This window comes from Lutzomyia longipalpis, chromosome 1 (genome assembly GCF_024334085.1).
Source record: "Lutzomyia longipalpis isolate SR_M1_2022 chromosome 1, ASM2433408v1".
In the NCBI taxonomy this organism is placed as follows: Eukaryota; Metazoa; Arthropoda; class Insecta; order Diptera; family Psychodidae; genus Lutzomyia; species Lutzomyia longipalpis.
The window spans coordinates 30,618,015-30,640,774 of record NC_074707.1 but is presented as its reverse complement, the minus strand read 5'-3'; the positions used below and the strand labels follow the sequence as shown (position 1 = coordinate 30,640,774).

At 32.3% G+C, this 22,760-nt stretch overlaps 1 protein-coding gene across 1 annotated transcript; it reads right to left on the bottom strand.

The window, feature by feature from the left end:
* Window positions 1-18,888: 18,888 nt before the first annotated feature.
* On the bottom strand, window positions 18,889-21,594 carry LOC129785866 (uncharacterized). Its single transcript, XM_055820524.1, has 7 exons — window positions 21,137-21,594; window positions 20,605-20,730; window positions 20,404-20,519; window positions 20,206-20,332; window positions 19,728-20,139; window positions 19,453-19,655; window positions 18,889-19,246 (listed from the first exon to the last, which is right to left on the bottom strand). The coding sequence occupies exons 1-7, from the start codon at window positions 21,267-21,269 to the stop codon at window positions 19,146-19,148; spliced, it is 1,218 nt and encodes a 405-aa protein (XP_055676499.1). The 5' UTR covers window positions 21,270-21,594; the 3' UTR covers window positions 18,889-19,145.
* Window positions 21,595-22,760: the final 1,166 nt, after the last annotated feature.

Sequence of the window (22,760 nt, the reverse complement as noted above, 5' to 3'; positions counted from 1 at the left end):
GATTGAGGATCTCATCTCCGGATTGTCACATCCTGGACAATCCTGGGATGCTGGTGCAAAAATGTTTGTTTTTCGCCGGAATTGTGGTCACTTCTCATTGGTAATGATAAAGTGACCTCCGGACTAAGGATTTCATCTCAGAACTATCAAGCCCTGGACAATTAGGGAATGCTGGTGCAAAATTGTGGTTTTTTCGCCAGAGTAGTGGTCACTCCAACATTACTAATAGGAAGTGACCATAAATCCGTCGAAAACCCACAATTTTGCACCAGCATCCCCTAATTGTCCAGGACTTGATAATCCTGGGATGAGAGCCTCAATCTGGAGGTCACTCCATCATTACCAATTAGGAGTGACCACAATTCCGTCGAAAAACCCACAATTTTGCACCAGCATCCCAGGATTGTCCAGGATGTGACAATCCGGGGATGAGATCCCCAATCCGGAGGTCACTCCACCATTACAAAGGAGAAGTGACCACAATTCCAGTGAAAAACAAAAAATTTTGCACCAGCATACCAGGATTGTCCAGAATGTGACAATCCGGGGATGAGATCCCCAATCCGGAGGTCACTTTATCATTACCAATGAGAAGTGACCACTAATCCTGGAAAAAAATTTAAAAAATTGCCCCAGAATCCTAGGATTGTCCAGGATATGACAATCCGGGGGTGAGATCCCCAATCCGGAGGTCACTCCACCATTGCAAAGGAGAAGTGACCACAATTCTAGTGAAAACCAAAATAATTGCACGAACATCCCCTATTTGTCCAAGATTCGACAATCCTGGTACAACCCGGAGGTCACTCTATCATTAGCAAGATGGAGTGAACACAAATCCGGCAAAAACCCGTCATTTTGCATCTGCATTCCCTATTTGTTCAAGAGTTTTCATATCTCCCATTCTGAATTTACTTTGCCTTTACCTCATTTGAAAACCAATTTTTCAAAGGATCCCAAAACCGTCTTGGAATTTTACATAAATCCAAGACAATTTACGTTATAATAAGACCGTAAATCTCTATCGTAGAATACAGAATCTTGGAATATTTTTATCCAAGCCTCTTTTGACAACTCATTTTGTAAATCTTTATTTTGATTTTGATTCGTATCTCAGAATACTAAAAGTCTTGGAAGTTGTATGAAGAAACAAGATTTTTAGGTTATGGTTCGACCGTAAATCTCTATCTTAGAATACCAAATCTTGAAATATTTTGAATTTCCAAGATTATCATGAAAATTTCTTGGAATTTTAAACTAGAATACCAAATCTTGGTTTTTTTCTTTATTTTGATCTTTATATTTATCCCAGAATACCGCCAATATTTATGTATATATAATCTATATAGTATGTACATAGTTTGTCTTTTGTACATATACAACAATTTAGTTTTTTGTTATGTGCGTATAAATGTTCATCTTAATTTTATTTCCATCGACGTATTGTATGTGTATGTATAAGGATGTAAATATGCGTTAACCGGGACAACAAAAAAAGCAAAATGCCACAGAAGGGGCTTATAGGCAAAATTTATTCTCATGCTAATCACGTGGCAGCACAACCACGAACTGTCGCTATCTTTTCTTGGCAAACATAATGCCTAGTATAAAGTTTTTTTTTAATGTAATTTTTGAAACTAATTTGACTATCAGTATTAGCTTTATGTTACCAAATGCAGATTAAGTTTGCAATCCTGAGAAGTCCATATATCTATGAATTAACAATTAAGAGATTATACCTACCTATTAAGATCAATTCGAAATTATTTAACGAGAGACATCATTTTCCCCCATATCACATAATTCGACTTAAGCTCCTGACTATTGTTTAATTATTCATTTAATTTATTAAAGAAATGCTAACTAATTGATCATTTTCAATGTAAGTTAATCAATAAAATAAATTTCTTGAAACTATACTTTTGACAAAATAAAATTTTCAATTGAAGGTTTCAGAGTAAAGACGTAAAAGAGTTCCGCAGGCTTTGGCGTCTTTCTCAATCATGAAATCAATCAAGATTTTAGTGCGATATCACAGAAATTTCCGTTAATGTTTGGGATCTTGTGAAAACTCAAATGTGATTCAATGATATTTGAGACTTCTGATAACATAAATATTGAATTACAAATTCGATCAATACCAAGCTTAATTCATCGCATTTAGTTGTATTTTCAGATTTAATAAATTTAAAAGTTTTTTGTTGTATGTACAACATTTTTAATGCTTTTCACTCCAGTACAAAGTACTTTTCTGAATTACATTGCTTGTCATTGATTTTATTTTTTTTTATCTCTGCCCGCATGTGTTAATGTGGAAAAAGAGATTTCGTGTCATGTTAGTCATATAAAACTCACATACTCACATTTTCATCTTCAGTTCTCTGGTTAGTTGCCATCCTTGTTATATCGTGTGACTTTACATATGGTGTGGCAGATAAGAAATGCAAATATTCATTTTGATTTCCCCCATAAATTGCCCATGTGTGTTAAAATTTTATCATACCTTTTATCTGGTGACCAAGCAAACTTACAAACTCTCAAGCAAACTCAGCGTACCTACTTATTATAATCTATTTATGATTTTGTGAGTCTAAAAATTTTAATTCTTCTTTGTTGAAATTCGTCTTTGTTGCCGGAATTGTGAAGAGCCCAAAATATTCCTTTGCTTTTATTCTACCCATTCTCTTATTTCGCAATAAAGAGAAAAGCCACATTATGCTAACCACCCTATAATATAAAATGATTTTACATAATGATTTTGTGTTGGGTATTATGGTGGAAGTGTTATAGTGTTTGATGGTATTTTATCGTTCAAAGATTGTGTTATCAATTTTGGTTTTGGCTTATCTCGAACAAACAAAAAGTATATATTTTTTTTCTGATTCTGGTTTATTCATTCCAAAAGCCGAAAAAAGCACATTTAGCTTGTTGTATTCACGTCATTTTTCGTGCAATGTTTCCCAGAAATTCATTGTTTTCCAGTGAATAAAATCACATTGGTACTACATATATGACGAGTGAAAGCTGGAGTTCCGGTAGCAAGATGACGGAAATTGGAGATAGACTCACAATGTGACCGCACTGTTTTTACACGAGAGAGGGTGTATTTTCATATCATTCGATTCACAAAGTTATTGCATTGTGTGTACATATTTTCTGTGCTATATGAAAGAGTGAATAGACATGATGTGTATTGTTTTATGAGTTTTAATCGACCTTAATAGTTGCGTAACACAAACTAACCAATTCAAATGTGCCCAGTCGAATAAATTGAAGTTGATTAGTTCAATAAATGCGTACATAATTCATTGGCACTGCTTATAAATGGGCATGTTGTATATAACAGAATGCACTCACTATAATTTCATCTATATGCATTTTCTGTATAAAAATTTTACGAAAAATATTAAATGAAGAAAAATATATTTACCACATAATTTCTTTTAAAAAGAATTTTTCCTTTGAGATAAAAATTTTAGAAATCTAAATTTAATTTAATGACTAAATTCTCAAACTACTTTGTCCATTTTAATGCTTGTTTTATCAATTTTGTATCCAAAAACTATTTCCGGTGAATATGTAATACTTTTGATAAATAACCATAATCAGAAATTTTCATATTAAATGATCTTTGGTTAGTAATTATTTTAGGTGTCGTTTATTCTGTAACAAAATCCCTAAATCCTAATTATTACAATGAACAAAGATAACAAAACTTTGGTTCGTGTTAACAATTTGTTATCAAATTGACAATCGTGATTTTTCCCAGAAGGCACATAATGGTATTTTGGAAAGCATCCAAATGAACATATATCTGTTCATCCCTTTTTTATTTTCCCATTTCCCTAATTGCCATATTTACTTCTCAAATTACCTTAAAACGTAGCAGAAAAGTTAAATATACACACTGCTTTGTAAATATGATTTGGAAAGTATGTATAGTTATAACTTTTTGTGCTAAACGTGTAAAGAAAAAATTATGAAAGTGAATAACCTTTTATTTTGCATAATTCTTTTTTGTTTTGCGTAAATATTGAAATTTTCGAAAGAACAACAAATTAACGAGCATTAATTATTTTAAAACTATATACCAACAGCACTAACAACAGCAACTAAAAAATAATTAAGGTATAGGTTCTTCTTTTTTTTAATTGCTTGTTTGAAATGATAGTTATTTTGTACCATAGTCTCTGTCCAAGTGTCGTATAAATTAATGGAATATGTTATTTCATACAAACATTTATTACATATACATACTACTATGTAAAAATACATATATTTATTTATATATACATACATTTTTTCAAGTAAAATATTGCATTTTATTTGTGTTTCGTAGATTAATTAAAAAAAAAATACAAAATTGCTTGAGCGCAATTTAAATTCATGAAATATTGTTATATTTAAATTTATATTAAAATACGAAATATTGGTTATTAAATCATTCTTTTTAATAAAATCACAAAAGAAGAACAAAAAAAACTACGGTTTCAATTTCTGTGAGAAATTAAGAAAGGCATGAGAAAGGAAAGGAAATTTATTCCGTGAAGGGTGTTGGGGGTCAACTGCTATATTTTATTTAGCTGGTGTGTTTAATAATGTATTTTTTCAAGCCAACACATTACTATGCAATCGTCTACTGAAGATAATTTGAATTTGTAATTTAAACCATCAGACCCGTCGATTCTTGGAGTAATTTTAATTCCATGCAAATACAATATCAGACTTTTTGAAACACAAAATATTGCTTATTTAAAAAAAATGTATTTATATTCTATATCTATATAAATTAACTGAATTTTCATATATTTTATTCTGGCATTGAAATGAATATTAATTATGATTTATGATACCAACAAAATATTTCATGTAAAGGATTTAATTAAAATCCTTACGAAGTAATTGTTCAATTTAATAGACTTTTTTTTATTCTCCTGTTTTGATATGTTTTTGTGTAATTTTTTCTTTTAATTTAAAAAGGGGCGAAAAACTAATATTTTGCTAGAGGAGATATATTGTTTTCTAGAATTGAATGTTATATGTTAAAAAAAACAATTTTAATAAATACGTTAAAAAGTTAAGATTTTACCACGTATGTGGAATCTAATTAATATTATAAAGTGTTTCTGGTGAATTCGAACCCTTATCATTCTCTCGCCCCGTGTATATTTTAACTACTGGACGGAGAACTGATAAGGGCCCGTGTCACCTTATCACAGCATCATGAAGTCAACCACCATTGGAGGAACCAAATAAATCTAATCAATATTCTTTGATTTTCAATCATTTTAATAATAAAAATTAATCGATCATATTAAGATGTTAAATAAATGTGATTTTTTATGTATTTTCCTCCACAAAACAAAAGAAAACAGATACCTGTTTTATGTACATTAAATTGATTATTTTCCATAAATGAGGCTGTTGACTTTTGCAATTATGATTTGCAATGGTTGGTACTCAAATAAAAACAAATCATTTACGTGAGATATTAGAGTCATGAACTCTCTTAAAAAAATGAAGATTTTTGATAACTGAATGTAGTATATGAAGGAAAGCATTTAAACAACGCGAAAATTGGAAAAGACATACACAACATACCTGTACTTTAGCATTCTTGTATGGGAAACACAATTTTCGGTTTAATTTATGTGAATTGAATTTTGCCCAAATGAACGTAAATTGATATGAAATGAAAATGATAAACCAGTTAATCTCGTTGTATTTGACAGGGTCTGATTCCATTCATATTCGCAATTTCAACTGTCACCAATCAATATATGAGGAGTATAAATTCACAGTAGAACAATGCGTTGCGGATATTACATATTTACCAAACATGGAAATAGCCAGAAATGGAAGATTCCCGCAGACACACCATCATACTAATCGACCGCCGTCTATCGCCATTGCTGGCTGATGCTATTTCCAGAATTGTATGCGATTACATAATTCCATTGCTACATTTGAATGCTGGAAGGGTGAATATGAGTTGGGTGGGTGTAGGAGGCTCAATAGTGTAATTTTGTGCGGTTACCCTCCCTCATTTTCTGAGCGACAGGAGATCCCGTTGTCACAGGGTGAACGATTTTGTATACAGTATGGGGAGAATTTCATACATTTTGCGGACAGTTTTCCAAATCCGGAACTAAATGGAATATAAACCGACAGGGATCATTCGATTAGGATATTTCAATTCGCTATCACTCACATTTTTTTTTCTAAACAATTTTCAGTAACTTCTCCTCCCAATTGTGTTCCTGTTCGTTCCCTTGTGCCACATATATAAGTCAGTTGAGATATCCTTGCGCTCAAATGGTATCTTACGTCGTCACACATAACATTTATTCACGAATTTCGCGAAATGTGTGTTGTAGAAAATTAGTTTAAAGTTGAATCGTGTCCCATCTTTCTTTTTAAAGGTGTTCACAGTGAGAGAAATGAGATTGACGTAGGATAAAATAAATGTGGGTGTGTAAATAGATATAATACGTAAAGTAGAGTAACGGTTATTGTTATTTTTAATAACCATGAATGAACCACGCAATTTTCCTGGTGATATCTGGAGAAGATTCTGCAAAATTTCACTTAAAAGATAACAGATAAAAACCCATGCGGATAAAAATCCATTACATTTATATATTTATACGTACATACCTATATAAGTATAATATCACACAATAGCCAAGGATGAAATTTAGAGGAAGTCCTTAATTAAAATTCTTTTATAGTGGTACGGAGCCTTATACAGTGTGCAGTTTCATTAAAATCCTTAATGAGAAAAAGCCGAGAGGTTGAAACATACATAATAAACGTATAAATATACACATTATCTATATTCACATATATAAAAGAAAAAGATAAAATTTACACTTGTGCAATTATAATATTAGATATGAATACGCATTATTTTCTTTTTTTTTTTTTTCATTTTCGTGCTAACATTAATAGAATTAATTTTTTGTTTCTATTTTGTTTCATTTATTCTGCTACGAAGAGATAACTTTTGTTTATTTACTACCAAAAAAATAACAATTTGTAGGTACATCGTATTTACAAAACATTTTGTACGTTTATATCAGAACATACATATTTATTGTTATGGTAATTACAGAAAAGTTGCATGATGGATTACGGCGGTGGTGTAATATGATATTAAGATAAATTTTGGTGGGTAAGAAGAAGAAAAACCGTAATCTCAGAATTAACGTTATTTATGTCTTAATATTGTTTCGAAAGTTAATTAATTTTCCTTTTTTTTTGTCTTTTTAGAGAACTTCAGCATTCTGAAAGGTTTCTTTGGTATTTATGAGCTTTGAGTGAATATTTTATCCGTAAAAAGATTGGAATTACAAAGTGACGCTTTAAGGAAAATCTACTTAATTTTCTCTCTATAATTGCAGATTTTTTCTTTATAAGATAAATCTAAATATATTGGTAACATTTAAGCTCGAATGATGTAACATTGCATCTAACAACGAAGTAATTACAGCGTAGAATAATATATCTATTCTTTCAGATAGAATGAGATACTAACACAGGCAAGAGAATTTATAGAAACTATAAAATGCCAATAAATAGTTCAGTAAAATCCTCAACGAACAGACTAATTTTGCGACAATTTTACAAATGCAGACCAGGACATTTTACATAAGCTACGATGTATTGAACGATAGGATAGCAGCCCCTCCTAAAGATTACCCTCATCAACAGACACATTTTGAGGATAAAGTCAATGTTGATTCATTTTGATTGTGTCACAAGATTACAACTCTGTCGTGCTACGTTTTCAAACTGGACACACATTTCACGAAGATCGGGATGGACGGATTCAAAACCACAACATGACAGCTATTCTACTAGTACAAGGAGTTTAAACATTTTGGATTCATACCATTCATACCCAAAAAGATAAATATTAAAAAAATAAATGACAAGGACTAAAAAAAATTTTTTGTATTTTCATTGTAGATTTTGCTTAAATGGTATAAAAGTTGAGTTTATGGGACTTCTAGTAAAAATAAAATTTTTTTTTATTAGAGTTTTCCATGTGCTGTTTTGACAAATTTGTAACACATGATATTGTTTTACAATTATTTGCATATATTATAAATATACCTATACATACATATTTCGCTACATAGTATTTTTGTGGAGACTGAAAAGCTCAGCATCAAAAGTCAGGAAAACACAATAGTGTAGGTCATCAATCAATTTCGAATATGGTGACACTGATGGTGCAATGATATTAAAGGATTTTTAATATCTCTTCAAAAATGCATAAATATCTCGAGCAAGGCATTTGTGGGATGGGCTGTAAAATGAAAAATAAATGCATTTATAAAATCTAACGAATTCTTCATGTCATGTGTTAAAAAATAGCAGCAAAAAAACAAAGAACATTCTCCCAGATATTCTAAATTTAGTGCATTTTGCTCTTTTTTATCAAATCAATTTACAACAATAATTAAATTCCTCATCTTTCCTCGTCTTCTCTGTTCTCTTTACCTTTATAACTAATTTCATGATTACATTGCTCTGTAAATTGACTTTACATAAAATCACTGAGATTGGTAATAAATTTTAGTACCTGTACAATACTAAACAATTTTGTATTTTACACTTATGAGAAATAAATTTATATCTATTTCCGATATCTCAACTACAATCATGTTTTTTTTTTAACAAGATTCCATGCAATCTTTTAAGGAACTGGATGCTTTAAGAAAAAAAAAGTATTGTGTTGCTAGAAACAAAAAAATAGGTACCTGTGGCTACTATTTAGTACATCTACCTAGTGGAAAAAATGATGTGTAATTATTTAAAGTAAAGTCTTATTATGAGTTCTTCTTCTTTCGCATTATATATCAGCATACAAAAGGAAAGAACATCATGCTATACTTACGATGGTTTTAGTCTGAAAGGACGATGATGATGGTTGCTGAGGCAATGTGAGAGATGCAAATTAACGTTGGCTGCTAAATGGAAATGGTCGAATCAAATTAGGAGGAAAATTGTGATGTAATTCCAGCACGAAAGAAACAGACAGCCACTAAGTCTCTTAAACTTTTCTAATCTAATTGGAGTGGTAGTAAATACATGGAAGTAAATTAAATCCTAAAGCATCTCATCTCAGGTGTATTCAACCCTTTAATATTTTCCAACGATACAAAGCTGTTATTTTATCTTAATTTCTTATGCCCTTAATCACATTTCTTCTCTGGATCTTTTAACATGCGGACACCGCTATTTACAATGGCGGATAAAGAAGTGAGACAAGTGTGTGTATAAAAATTGATCTCTTCTAGCTTAGACCCACAAGCACCAGTCAGGTGAACATGCAGCTAAAAAGGTGGGGAATCAACTCGAATTAAACGTCCACACTTGAGTGACTCTGTCGACTCTCAACCACACAAAATACACACGTTCTTCCATCCAATCACCGTCCAAGACAAACAATGTTGAAAATGGTGACTGGACAACACCTCCACTTTATTGCTGTACACGCAACAGAATTTAATTTGATTACTCGCATTGTTCTCCTTCACACGGCGATATTAACGAGCATATACCTCTCAGATCCGTGCCGCCTTCTTTCCATGTTCTTACATTTAGTTTACATGGTGGGCAGGATAACATAAGACGACCTAAGTCCGTTGCATTGATCTATGTTTATTTACCCATGTGTTTGTTTTTCAATGTTTCTTATAATAAAATTTTGTTATAATCAATTGAATTTCTCCAACCTGGATATGCCCATATTCGGCAATTTTTCTTTCTTGACTTTGAATCCATAAAAACTTTTTATTTTCACAAATGTGGAATAGATTTGGTTAAAGGAAAAGTTTTAGATTCTTTTTGGCAAATTTTCAAAATAAAAAAAAAAAAAGATTTTAGGTTGCTATTTTTCACACAATTTTGAAGTCGAACTTCGCGAAAATATCAAAAATTTCCTGGACTGGATATAATGTTTTCAAGTTTAAAGGTTTACCGTTAAACAATAAAATAAATTTAAAATCGATTATTGTCCTACAAAATAAATTTTCAGAAAAACGTAAAGTAAATTAAGCTTAGGTATAGGTACTTCTTGTGATTATATTTAGCTTTCATACAAATTAGCCAAAATAATTAATCAGCATAAAACTAATCGACTAACTTTCATTAGTTTTTTTCTCGAAAATTTTTAAAACACCAAGATTTTATCATCATCACTATGGGCACTTTTCACAGCGCGCAACATCTAGGGCTATATGCGCCCAAGATTTTAAATAAGTTCAAAAATACTTCCATTAAATAGTGAAAATGCGGTAGTCAAAGAAAATGTTGAAAGCAGATTTTTTTTATTGGGATAACCTATTTAAAACATTTTACTTTTTTTCTCCTGAAATTCCAGTGATATCGTTTTATGCAAATTGACAAGAATAGCTTCATTTCCTCCTAATACTAACAAGTCTTAAGAGCTATGTAGGTACAATAAAGGAAGCAAAAAAACGAGATAAAAGTGATTCACTGAGTCAGAGCATAAAAGAAAGGGTCTCCAATTAGTCTGCCATTTTTCCTTACTTTGGGACTAATAGCACACTGATTAGTTAATTTGATTCTTTGCCTTCCTCTATACGGCCATGGATGCAGAGCATGGAAAGTTATATACACATGGTGTAATAAATAAATAAATATCTTATATAAATAAGTCACTTCTGCATTTGCAAACATTGGTGCTGGAATTGAATTAATGAAAGGCAAGAACGTATTGTTGGATGAATGTGTTCGTGTGTGCCTATCTCCATGATATCCATATACACAACGTATTATTGAGGTAATTTGAAATTAAGCTTCCAAATGATACTGGAATAGCAAAAACATTCGCTAAAGTGATCACATTCATCTATTTGTGCCCCTCCTTGCAAAGTGAAGTGCCTCCATGATGAGAAGTACAAACTTGTCTGTCTATTCAGGACAACGGAAGGACTTGAGTAAAGTTGGGGAGGCTCTTGTGAGTGAGAATTTATCAACCAGTCTGAAAATCTCTTCTTGAGTTGTGAACCGTGAGAGAATCTGCAGAAATCCACATTCCCTGGTGGCACATTAGTACAAACACAACACAGAAAGTTGTCACAGAGGAGTCGAACTTCATTTGGTATATAGCGTTAAAATGCCTCCTCAACCGCACTCATTTGGAGATTTCTCTCTTTTGGGAATGGTGGACATGGCATATGGGGGCATAGTTCAACAAAGAAAATAGGAGGTTACACAGGGAAATGGTTAAATTACCAAGTATGAGAATTTTCTCATTCACAGCAAATATACTCGATATGCGAGATGGTCCTGTTTAATTAACTATTTGATAGAAAGACCATTCAATGGATTACAATAACGTGAGCTGTGAGTGTGTCTTGATATGAGGATTGAGTTCTCTCTGCCTATAGAAGCGGAACTGAACCAAATATTCGGTATATATACCTAATATTTTGAAAGGTTAAGGGAGGGAAAGAGTCACATACTGCAGCATTCGCATTAGAAACGACAGAGATGTAAAAACCAGCGTATAAGTGTGTACGACGTTCGTTATTGATTGGAAAATACCAATTTACGATACTTTTCCTTTATTTTGGGTCGTAAGATTATATTACATAATATATATAGAAAATTGATGCAATCTAGACGGTGAAATGATCTGCAAAAAAGTATACAAACATGCTATATACATACATTTTCAATTTTGTTTATATATAGTACGCTGAAAATATTCCGATTCCCTACTAGCATTAAAGTTTATGTTTTAACTTTAGGTGTAGGTGGTTTATTGGAATATTAACCTCGTAATTGGGTAACCACAGAGGTGAAACCAACTGATTTGCCCATCTCATCTGCGAAAGTTGAGGTAATACTGGTCTTTTTGAAAGCTTCCAAATGGTCTATCCAGGATGTACTGTGTAGCTTCGTGGATTTATCCATACAAAAAACTTTTCATTAAAACTTTACATAAAAAGTAGACAAAGTCGAAAGACTTTTTTTTTTTTAAATTTTCAGGTCTTCATTGTTATAAAGCGAAACATTATTGTACATAACAATTGCACAGACTAGATGTACATATTTTTAAAATATAAAAATTAAAATTTAACCCTACGGATTGCGCACTTTAGAAACTTATGTAGATTATCAAATTACAATTAATTTCTTCATTTTAAAGTTTTGCATAATGAAAAAGTATAATAATAATAAAAGATTAAAAAATTTTGGGGAAAAAATAATAAAACAGAAATTATGTAACAAAAACAAAAAAAAATTGTATGTAAATGTGTTAACAATTTTGTATTACAAAACGCGGTTTTATTTTGAAGATTTCTAAAAATACATGAGATCACAAATAACCCCACTTGGTTTGTAGAGGGTTAAAAACGTGCTGTTATATACATATTTGCTATTTTTCTATACTTATCAGTGTTTCCATACACTAATGTAGCCCAATTCCAGCAAATAGGCTAACTAAAAGTTTTCATCATTATCATCATCACTGTCTTTCCACAGAGAGATTGGTGAAAATATGTAGTATATGGTGGTTTTCATAAACTAGCAAAAGGATGCGAAACTTCCCTTATATTCATTCCCTCCGCTTTTGCGCCCATGTATACACAGATTGAGGTGAAAATTGACTGCCGCATATAGACCATATATAGTTTCCACTTTGGGGTGGATGGAAAATGTTTGAGGAACAACGAGACATGAATTTAGTACCAATCTTAGACAAGGTGAAGTGAAATTGCAAGAGGTAAAAGTTTTCCCAGACATTTTACACTATATCTACAAATAGCTAAAATAGAGCGACGAGCAAGAAATCCATCTTATGGGATTCTTAAGAGCTTCTATAATATCTTCGTCCTTTTATACCAATACTAGCAGCTTTTTCCTGCCATTCCGACTTAGTCTTTGGCTATATATACACAAGGAGAAAACATGTGTGGAACTTTAATCAAAATCGAACACTCTCGGATTGTTTTTCCGCAAATATTGACTATAGGTTATAAAGGCTCGAAAACAATATCTTCGCGCACTATAATATCCATTTACATGGAATCGCTGCGATGACGTGGCCAAGATAAATATTTTCACAGAGTTTAGTTTTATTTATTAGTACTATCTCCCTATGATAGATCTCATGTACAATATGTTTTTATGTATGTATAGAGGTCTAGTGATGATTTTTCCGTCGCCCTTTTGTAATACTTATTTTATCTGTACAATCACCATTCTACAGTGACCATTCGTGTAACGCGCCATCTCAATCGATTCACCGATTGGCGCCACATGATCAGGTGAATGGGTGTTGGGAGGAAAAACTATGTGAAGTGAGGTGATTGTTCGTGGTAGTATTGACAACATAAAAATTTCAACATTGCTAAAAGAAAGCACTAGAGAAAGAAAAGTGCAGGAAAAACATTTCTGTAAAAGCTTAAAAGTTATCACTTGTATTTTTTTTAAGTGATTCTATATAAAACTATAAAACTTAATTATTCTTTTAGTTTCTCTAAATGTGTTCAAAAGTCATTTATATATTTTAGTGAGATATTATATCTTTTAAACAATGATATTTTAAAAATAGAAAACAATTTGTAGGAGGAAATCAAAAAAGTTCTGATTAAACGGCTCTCTGCTGTGTACATATTTCGTTCTTTTTTTTAACGAAATTGAAGGTAAAAAAATTGTCGTATTTTTATGGTTTGCTCACCCCCACCCTCAATCTACATACACCATCAGTGTGCCAAACGCTTTTGCTTACTTCAAAAGCTCTTTCCAAATGCGTTTTGGTGTTTCATCACGAAAGAAATATTTATGTAAAATACCTTAAAAGTGTTTTGCTTGAGCAAAAGAGATGCTTGAAGCACACACATACAATTATAATATTATAATATTTTTCTCGCATCTACTCCCCCAAAGAAACCACGTAAACCTACATATATATATATATATATATTTTATGGTACTCTAAACACAAAATTACAGTATCATCATCATCACAGAAGACGCAAGGTGAATGTGACGAAGAGCGAAGACAAGAATTATATAGGTACAGGTATAAAAGGATATGTACCTACCTACTACCTATAGAATGTATATATGGAATTTAATAGGAATCTTCACTTACGTGTTATAAATTTTTCTTATCCAATTAGTTTGAGTAAATATACTTTGAAAGAAAAATGACTAAACTGATAAAACGGATACAGACAGTAAAGATGTAATATTTTGTAGCCAAATAAATCACAGCAAATCTTAACCTCTGAAATTATATTACAAAGTTTGTAAATTTTCAATTTTTATCTCCCAAGATCCTTTTTACTGACAAAAACTTAAAATTTGAGTTCGATTTGAATATTTAGAGAGAACATTTTATTAAAGAGTTTTCGTATTAGTTTATTAATAAAATTTCATTAATTCGTTCTAGTTTTACGATTATGGAAATAGAACTAAACTCTTAAAGATTTACTTAGGCTATTTTTACAAATTTAGTTTTTAGACTAAAACTAAAATTAATGGATACGTTCACAACAGTGCAAATTTCTCAAAACACTTTAATTCATTACTTATACGGTAGTTAAGTAAAGTTATATTCTTTACGTATTAATGTACATATTAGCATTATTGAGCAGGAAAGAAAGTTTTAAAAGCAATAAAGTAAATTTTTCTTGCTATTAAATCTCAGGAATCATATATTTGTAAGTTAATACAGCGGAAATAATGTAAGAAAAAAGGTTACGTTCTATATAGTGGTAAGTGGTGCCGGAAGTTTGCAATTTAATCATGATCATCAAACTGTAAAAAAAATCTAGAGTAATTCATCAATTTGCAAGAATAACGTAAGAATTTTATGGAAAAAATTGATGACTTTTTCGATTTTGTAAAAATAGTTTAAAAGTTGTTAAGTACATTCTTCAATCTTCTATGTTTTCTCTTCTTAAATAAAGTTTGAAACGTTTCATTTAAAATATTCATTGCAATAAAATGCATATATTTATTGGAAGAGTATACCTACTGTGAATAACCTTTCTATATTTATTTATGATACATCGCAATGGAAATATGTAGTGTACTTGCTACAAATTGTGTCCAGTCAACGTGTTTCAAATTCACGTAATTTTAATCAATATTAATTATTAAATTCAATACATTCCAAACTCTATTTCGATATGTATGGCACGGTCGATGGTTGCCCATACTTCAACGAATCAGGCGCAAACAGCGGGGTCAGGGGAGGCTGCCGCCGTCGACGTCGATGGACCGTAATGTGTGAACTAGGTAAGTGGAATGTTGTGGCATTCCTCTTGCTCATCGTTCTCCACATTCGCAGCACGGACGACCCTTCCCAACTCCATGGGAAGTTTTTGGCACGCAGACAACTAAATCGACGCACGTTACGTAATTCGTCGCATCAAGAATTTGCGTAAAACATAAAATGAGTGCTAAAAAGTCTTGTGAATGCCCCAAAAATGTATTTTGCGCAATATTTAACAGATTTTACTACAGCGGGAACATGCGGGGGTGTAGTATCGTTAAAACAAGATTAAATTGTGGGCTTTGTGAATAATTCACATACACAAACTATCATGTCTGCCACTATATGTAGTGTGCTTTCTCCCTGTGGATACATGAATTTGTGCGGGTGAAGTAGTGAATGTATTATGGATTTGTGCTCTCGAGGGCGACTCATGGTAGCTTAGCAACGCATTCGCAGTCGCTGTGCCACCCCACCCGATGGAGCTTTCGCTCGATTTCTCCGCCAACATGAGCACACCAGTTTGCACCGTCATCAGGTGGTGGAGTTATTAGGCTCCCTCCAAGCACGGTTATTTACCCTTAGCGGCCAACGGCGGGGAAATTTATGGGTGGCTCCCCACTTTTGACGTTACTAGGTGACTTCTGTGTGCCACAGTAATTGATGAAAAAATACACGCAGTTAGCACCCCTTTTATACTGCAACATTATCAATTTTCTCTTCTTATATACAGGACCATCCCAATTTCTTTGCAATGCACTAAATACGATATTTTTGGGGCAACTGCACAAGTCAATAATTTCAAGTTCCAGTTGGCTTTATAATAGGTAGTATACGTAACCATCTTATGGTGTGTTCATGGCAATAAATTGTGTTTTAGAAAATTTAATTTTCTACCTTTTCTACTACCAAGAATTTAGTGTAGTAATCAGGTTTCTATGTCCCTCGTTGTGGCAAAATTGTGGGATTGCATTTTACCACAGATAAGGTGAACCACAGCAAATTGATTTACCATTATTCAGAATGTTGCAATGCAATTGAAAATATGCACAATGCAATCTATCCACAAAAAATAATATTATTGTAAATCATTACTAACTAACATATAATCAATTTTTTGGTTTGTGATTATGTAAAGGTATATGGTTGTACGAAAAAATTATATGGGCATACCCTATACCTACTTATTTTTTTTATATAACCTGTAAATATGCCATTAAAAATAGACTCTTAAAACTTTAGACCTCTTGAATGAATTGGGTTTCTTAATGAAATGTTGCCCTAGTGAGTCTGTAAAATGTACCTATACATAGCTAAAAATGAAATGTTACTCAGGGGGTGTTGATTTCAACCCCCATCAATGACTTGACGGGTTTGCGGTATGGATGGCGATCGAAAGATTAATTTGTGAAATTCAATATAGGAAAATGTTTGTTACATAAATTAACAGCTAAGGCTCTGTTCTGTATACTGACCGGGATTGTGAATGGGTTTCACGAGGGTACCCCTTCGAAATCGGGTCGATACATCAGTTAGGCTGCATCCGTGTCCATGACACGACACACATATATGTGGAATCCATGTAGATTTGCGCAGATGATAGAGAGGCTTTCCGTGATAAACACGTTGTAATTAAAATAGCGTATGGATTCATCAAAATTTCACAGCGTATGTCCTCTCAAATATGGAAATTATCACATCCTTATCACTGATTGTAATTTCCTATGAATCAGGATGACGGAAAATAAGACTGAAATCGTCATTATTTGAGTTGTATATTACCCGAAAGGATAAAAATATAGTTGAAATTTTGATTATTATATAAATAATTAATTTTTCTTTTTTTTAGGGTAGCGTGTATGAATTTTCAATCTCTCGATAATTTATTTTTAAATCTTGATGATTTAATTCAATATTGTTTTATGTTTTTTTTTTCAATTTGTAATTTATTATTTCTTTTATTTTTATTTATCACTAGCAGAATCTAAAGATAAAGGTTATGTAAAAAAAATCGCAAACGATGCTAAAAAAATTTATTCATTAAACTAATATTTCTAAGATTTTTTTCTGCATTCTTTTGAAGTCTGAGAAACAATATTCCTCTCGCTATAAAAAGCTAAAAACAAATTATAATGAAGCATAAGTTGCTAAGATAAGCCTGATAAGGCGACGAATTAATCTTCCCTAAAAGCGGGGTTATAAGTTCCACCAACAAGGAGGGAAAATACAAAATAATAATAAAAAAATCTTTTGGCTTCCCTTGCGTCCGTTTTCCGGAAAAAATAGATGAGCAGACGAGTACAGGGATGATAAGTGACGGTACGTCATTTCCCAAAAACATTACACACTCATATAATTTGACCTAATGCCTGAGAAATATTCTATAGGGTACCTCCAAAATAAACTGATTGTATTATATAGCAGAGATTATATAATGTTGAGGAGTTTCGAGTGGTTGCTATAAAAAAAATTGTGTTTTAAATTGAGTAGGTACATTCAATCCGCACTGTTACCTAAAATGGTGGACGACAATATGGGATCATAAAAATTCTGTGCACACAATTCAGGTGTAAAGTGGAATACCGAGTAACGTTTTTTTTTAAATGTATGGGGGAGGACTTATAAAATCTTTTCATGCTACATTTATTTCAAGCTCGATGAAATTTCCATGAAAAGTGACGATAAAGGAGTGGTTATGAAAATAATATAAAACGGAAGAGGGGCCACCATAGAGGGAAAATACCCCAATATGACGTGGGAACTTAAGATATAACCAGCCATTTATTTGGTTTTACCTTGTAGTCTACTCCCGGCTAAAAAAAATAGCTGGGCGATTGTCTCCAATTGATAAGAGTTTGACTTTAATTCATCAGAGATAATATTTAAAAATTAAAAAAAAAAACATTTTATTACAGAAGCTATGTCTATAGATGGAGAAGAGATTTTATCCTGTTGTATGTATGTATAAGAAAGCCGATTGAATGAAAATTCAATTTTGGGCAGCTTAGCATCAGAAGAATTTTGTTCATTGCTCCATTTTGTATAAATTGAGCGTCAAAATTTCCCTCGAGATTTACGGTATAAGCATGGGATTCTACAAGACATAAGCATAAGAAATTAAATTAGTGTAATGTAATATTTTGTTTTCCATTCTATACTAAAATTAGTAGATAAGCAGCAATGTTTATTCGTAGTCAAAATATTTGTTCAGCCATACAAAATTATTTTATATTATTTTACTGTACAATTGTTGTTTATTCTAGTTGGATTTAATAAATAATAATATTGAAAAAAAAGTTATTTCGTCATTCATAAATTTAATATTTAATTATAATAATTAGTAATTGATATTTAAATTAGTAATTTTTGGCTAAAACATGAAATTGAGCTAAATTTTGATTTTGTGTACGTATGTTGGGTGTATATGTATGTATATAGGTAAATATACGAAGGGCACAGTGGATGTTCAATTTATTTAATTACTTGACAATTTGGTGTAGGATGAGTACTTGATTGATTAATGCCGCGTTAATTACACTTTAAAGACTTTCATGAAAATTTCCAAAAAACACCACGGAAGAAATTGTAGGTAGCCGCTTATGCCTGAATATCTCGATTGAATAGGAGGGGGTATAAGAACATTTGGAAAAATCCACTTCATCTTATAGACAGAGATGTAAACATTTGTATGTGAATATATATTTTATTAGGATTTTAGATATGTATGATATACATTGCGTAGCTATATATTTCTACCAAATTATACATATGTATGTATATATATTTCTGCTAAAAAGTGCTCAATCCATCATTTTTGTATAAATCTTAAGGGGGAGAGTTGTATGAGCGGCACACGAAGGCGGAGAGAAATCGTTTAACTGATTTGATAGCTCATCCGAAATCCAATTTCTGGTCGTTGGGAGTCGTACAGCGAGTCGCTGTTGAAGTGAATGACGAATGGGCCTGATTGGGTGGCTGCACGAATGAGCACCATGAAAAGAAATGGAAAAAAAAGATAAATTATAGCCAAGGAATAGGTTGGATAATTTGATGTTGTTTTTGATCACGTGTGATGACCTATTGATACAAATTTTGTCGTCATAGGCGCTCTCACCAGTTTTCATTGCACACTGTATGTATTTCTGAAATGACTTTATGATGAATAAATGAAAATTGATTACCAATAACAGAAGTGTTTGCTAAACTCTGGGCGCAGAAATAGCTAGCACGTACATTGGGGAAGCTCTGTCGTACCGCTTGAGGGATGAAGAGGTAATCTTCCGAACGTCCCGGTGACTCAATTTGGGTGAAGCAAATATTATCGTAGCCCTCGTTATCCGCCGAGAGAATTGTGAAGCCCAATTGGAAGAAGTGAGATGTGAATCTTTAAATGGGAAAATGGGAAAATAATAGGATATTGAACAGTGCAAGCAGACCAAAAAGTAATACAACTCACGAGATTCTCTTGTCATTTGGTCGTCTTCTAAAGCAAATAGCATAGTTCATATTTCCTGGATATGTGCCTCTGCCATTTTGAAAATTGAATGATTCAATTATTCCACTGGGATTTGGGAAATACTGCAAACATCCCCGAGGCGCCAGAATAGCCTGATCGAGGACATAGGCCGGTGGTGCTGTATGGTACACTTTGGGCTCCCTCGTGATTTCTGGAATATACTGCTCATATGGAACACTCTCATCAATTAAATTTCTTCCATCCCTCAATGTGGCAACTGCTGGTGGACACTCAATTTGTGTCACAAGGATTCTCCACCGTGGATTCACTAAACCAGGATTTACCATGCGATCCGTTAAAGTGAACGTTAACTCCACATTTAGCTGTGTCCCAGGCGTTACATCAACATACACTGCATACAAGAAAAATTTATTTTAATCATTCTTTCTTGTAAAATAAAATATTTTAAAAATCTTACCATGTTGTCCATCATTCACACCACATAGTTGGAAATCTTTCACCTGGAAGTTATCAAAAATACACGTAGGGGTACCTCCGACATCAAATGGTGGAGCTAGTTCAAATTCTTCAAAATCAAGTCTCAACTGTGGAAAAAAGTAGAATTCCTTTATGGTTTGATCCATAATTAACATGTTGCATTTGTAATACAACAAACCTGGCAGATATTTTCATTAATCATAATGATGTTGTGATTGCAAGACGTTTCGAAAACCTCAGGCCGTTCAATGTATACTCTCTTCAAGTGAGCTGAGCCACCGCATCCCAGGAAAGCTGTTTTATTGTTCAATTGAGAAAAATCAAAGATATATTACATTGGAAACCAATGCTTTCAATGAAAAAAAAAAACAATTATTACCAGTACAGCAGTAAGTTCCTTTTCTATCGCAATCCCCTGGTGGAGTTTCTCCACCATCTCTCAAGCAATCTGCTCGTCTCATGCATGTTCCATAACCTACCGTACTGGTACATACGCCGTAGGTAGCTTGAGAGAAATATTATTAAAAATTATTATTCATATTGTAAAATTTGTTTGAATCGTTCTAATTTACAATGTCTTTCTCTTTTTAAATTAACTGACTTAGAAAGCCAAAAAATATTATATAAAGTAAAAATAACTTTTATAAAAACAAATTACAAAAAAAGATTATTGATTTTTAAAAATTTTGTAGTATTTCAGAATGGTGTATTACCTACATTCTTTTAAAAAATAAACGAAAGCAAAAGCTCAATCTTATAAATCTCAATAAAATAGAACCGTGTATTATTTATCAGGAGTCGGCTACAAATTTATGTGCACTGAATTGGAATAACATTTTTAGTGTTCTATCACGTGTATGAACTTTTAAATATTGCACGAAGGCACATCCTCTTGATGAAATAAAACTCACCTCGATTGGCGTTATTTTGAAATGGATTTACTCCATTATTGGGTGTATGGGTCCCAGTGCCACTGGTATGTTGCAAAAATCCCAGAAAAATGGTCACAAGGGTGAAAACTTCAAGATCAAGTAGATTTCTCATTATTTTAGATGGGGTTTTGCACAACTTCCACACAGCAGCTTTTTCACTCGTTGAATGTTCTCTTGGATCAAAAGATGAGGAAACAGTAGGGTTGAAAATATACGACTGACAACACCATAGTTCTTCCTCTCACTTTTTATATCCACCCACGCCGATAGGATTTTTTTTAGCAGGGAGCAAACACCGACAATAAAACTTGTAAATTTGCAGCACTTAATTGATAAGCCAATTTTAGGGGAATTTCGAAAGACTTAATTGTGAGTTACTTTGTACTTTCTCACACTATTTCTAGAGCAATTCAATATTTGAGCTTCACTTTTGTTCCAATTTCTAATAACTTCACAAAGTTTACACTTCTTGTACATACAAATATTTTTCAACTACTGCATCATCATTCACAAAGTGATTTTCGATGTTTGATAGCAATCTTGCGTTTAAACGTGCTTTTTACGCAAATTCACATGTTCGTTTTATCAGGGAAAAGAAGCGAGTAATTCGATAAATTTCAAAAGTTTGGATAAACTGGTTGAGGTATGAAGCTGTGCTTTCCACCGTTGTCTTGGCTAGTCCGGTATGATAAAAACATAGAAAGTAGAGAAAATTCAAAGAACAATTCGTTAACATTTTCTAAAGAACATCTGGGTTCTATCGACCGTTTTCTTTTATTTCTCAGAAGGAAATAATTATAATACATACCTACTGTGAAAATATTACAAATTCTGTGGAGTGAAGAAAATTAATTCAATTAAAAATGTATGGGGAAACCTATAAATCCTTAAGAAAATAACAAATAAAACAGATAAACCAAATTACGTTTTCGTAAAAAAAAAACTTAAGAAGAAATTTTTTTTCCAAGAATTCCTAGACATTGAGCGTAGACTGAAATATTTCAAGTTTTCTAATAATAGGGTCCTAATAGAGACTTAACACAAGCCCCATTAAAAAATTATATATTATATTGACTTCTACCAGAGCTTTGAGTTTCTTTTTCCAAGTTCTGCAGTGTTAATTAAATATCTTATTAGAATTATTAGGATTCTTAGAAAAATTAAATTTTCCTACGTCACATCTCTGGAAGATGTATGAAATTCGTTTAGTCAGTGTATATGGCATGAGAGGTAAAAGAAATGTCAAATACCTTTGTCTCGTACAATTCTTCAATGATAATTTTATGAAGTAAGAGAGATGAAGGAGATAAATTAAATCAAATAAATCACTGCAACTGACTTTGGCTTGTCTTCCAAAATGAGTGTATTTTTCGAGGAAATTGTTTAAATAGTGCAAATATACATTTCTCAAACGCACAAGTACATGATGGCTTTTATGGCTTTCCATTTCCTCGGATTTTTCTCGTTTTTACTCTTCTCGTGGATGGAAATAAAATAAACTGACCCAAATTTAGAAAAGAACTCACGAAATACATGAGAAGACTTCTATTTGAGCAGGTATCCAAATGAAAATTCCATAATTGAAAAGATGTCGGTAGCAGGA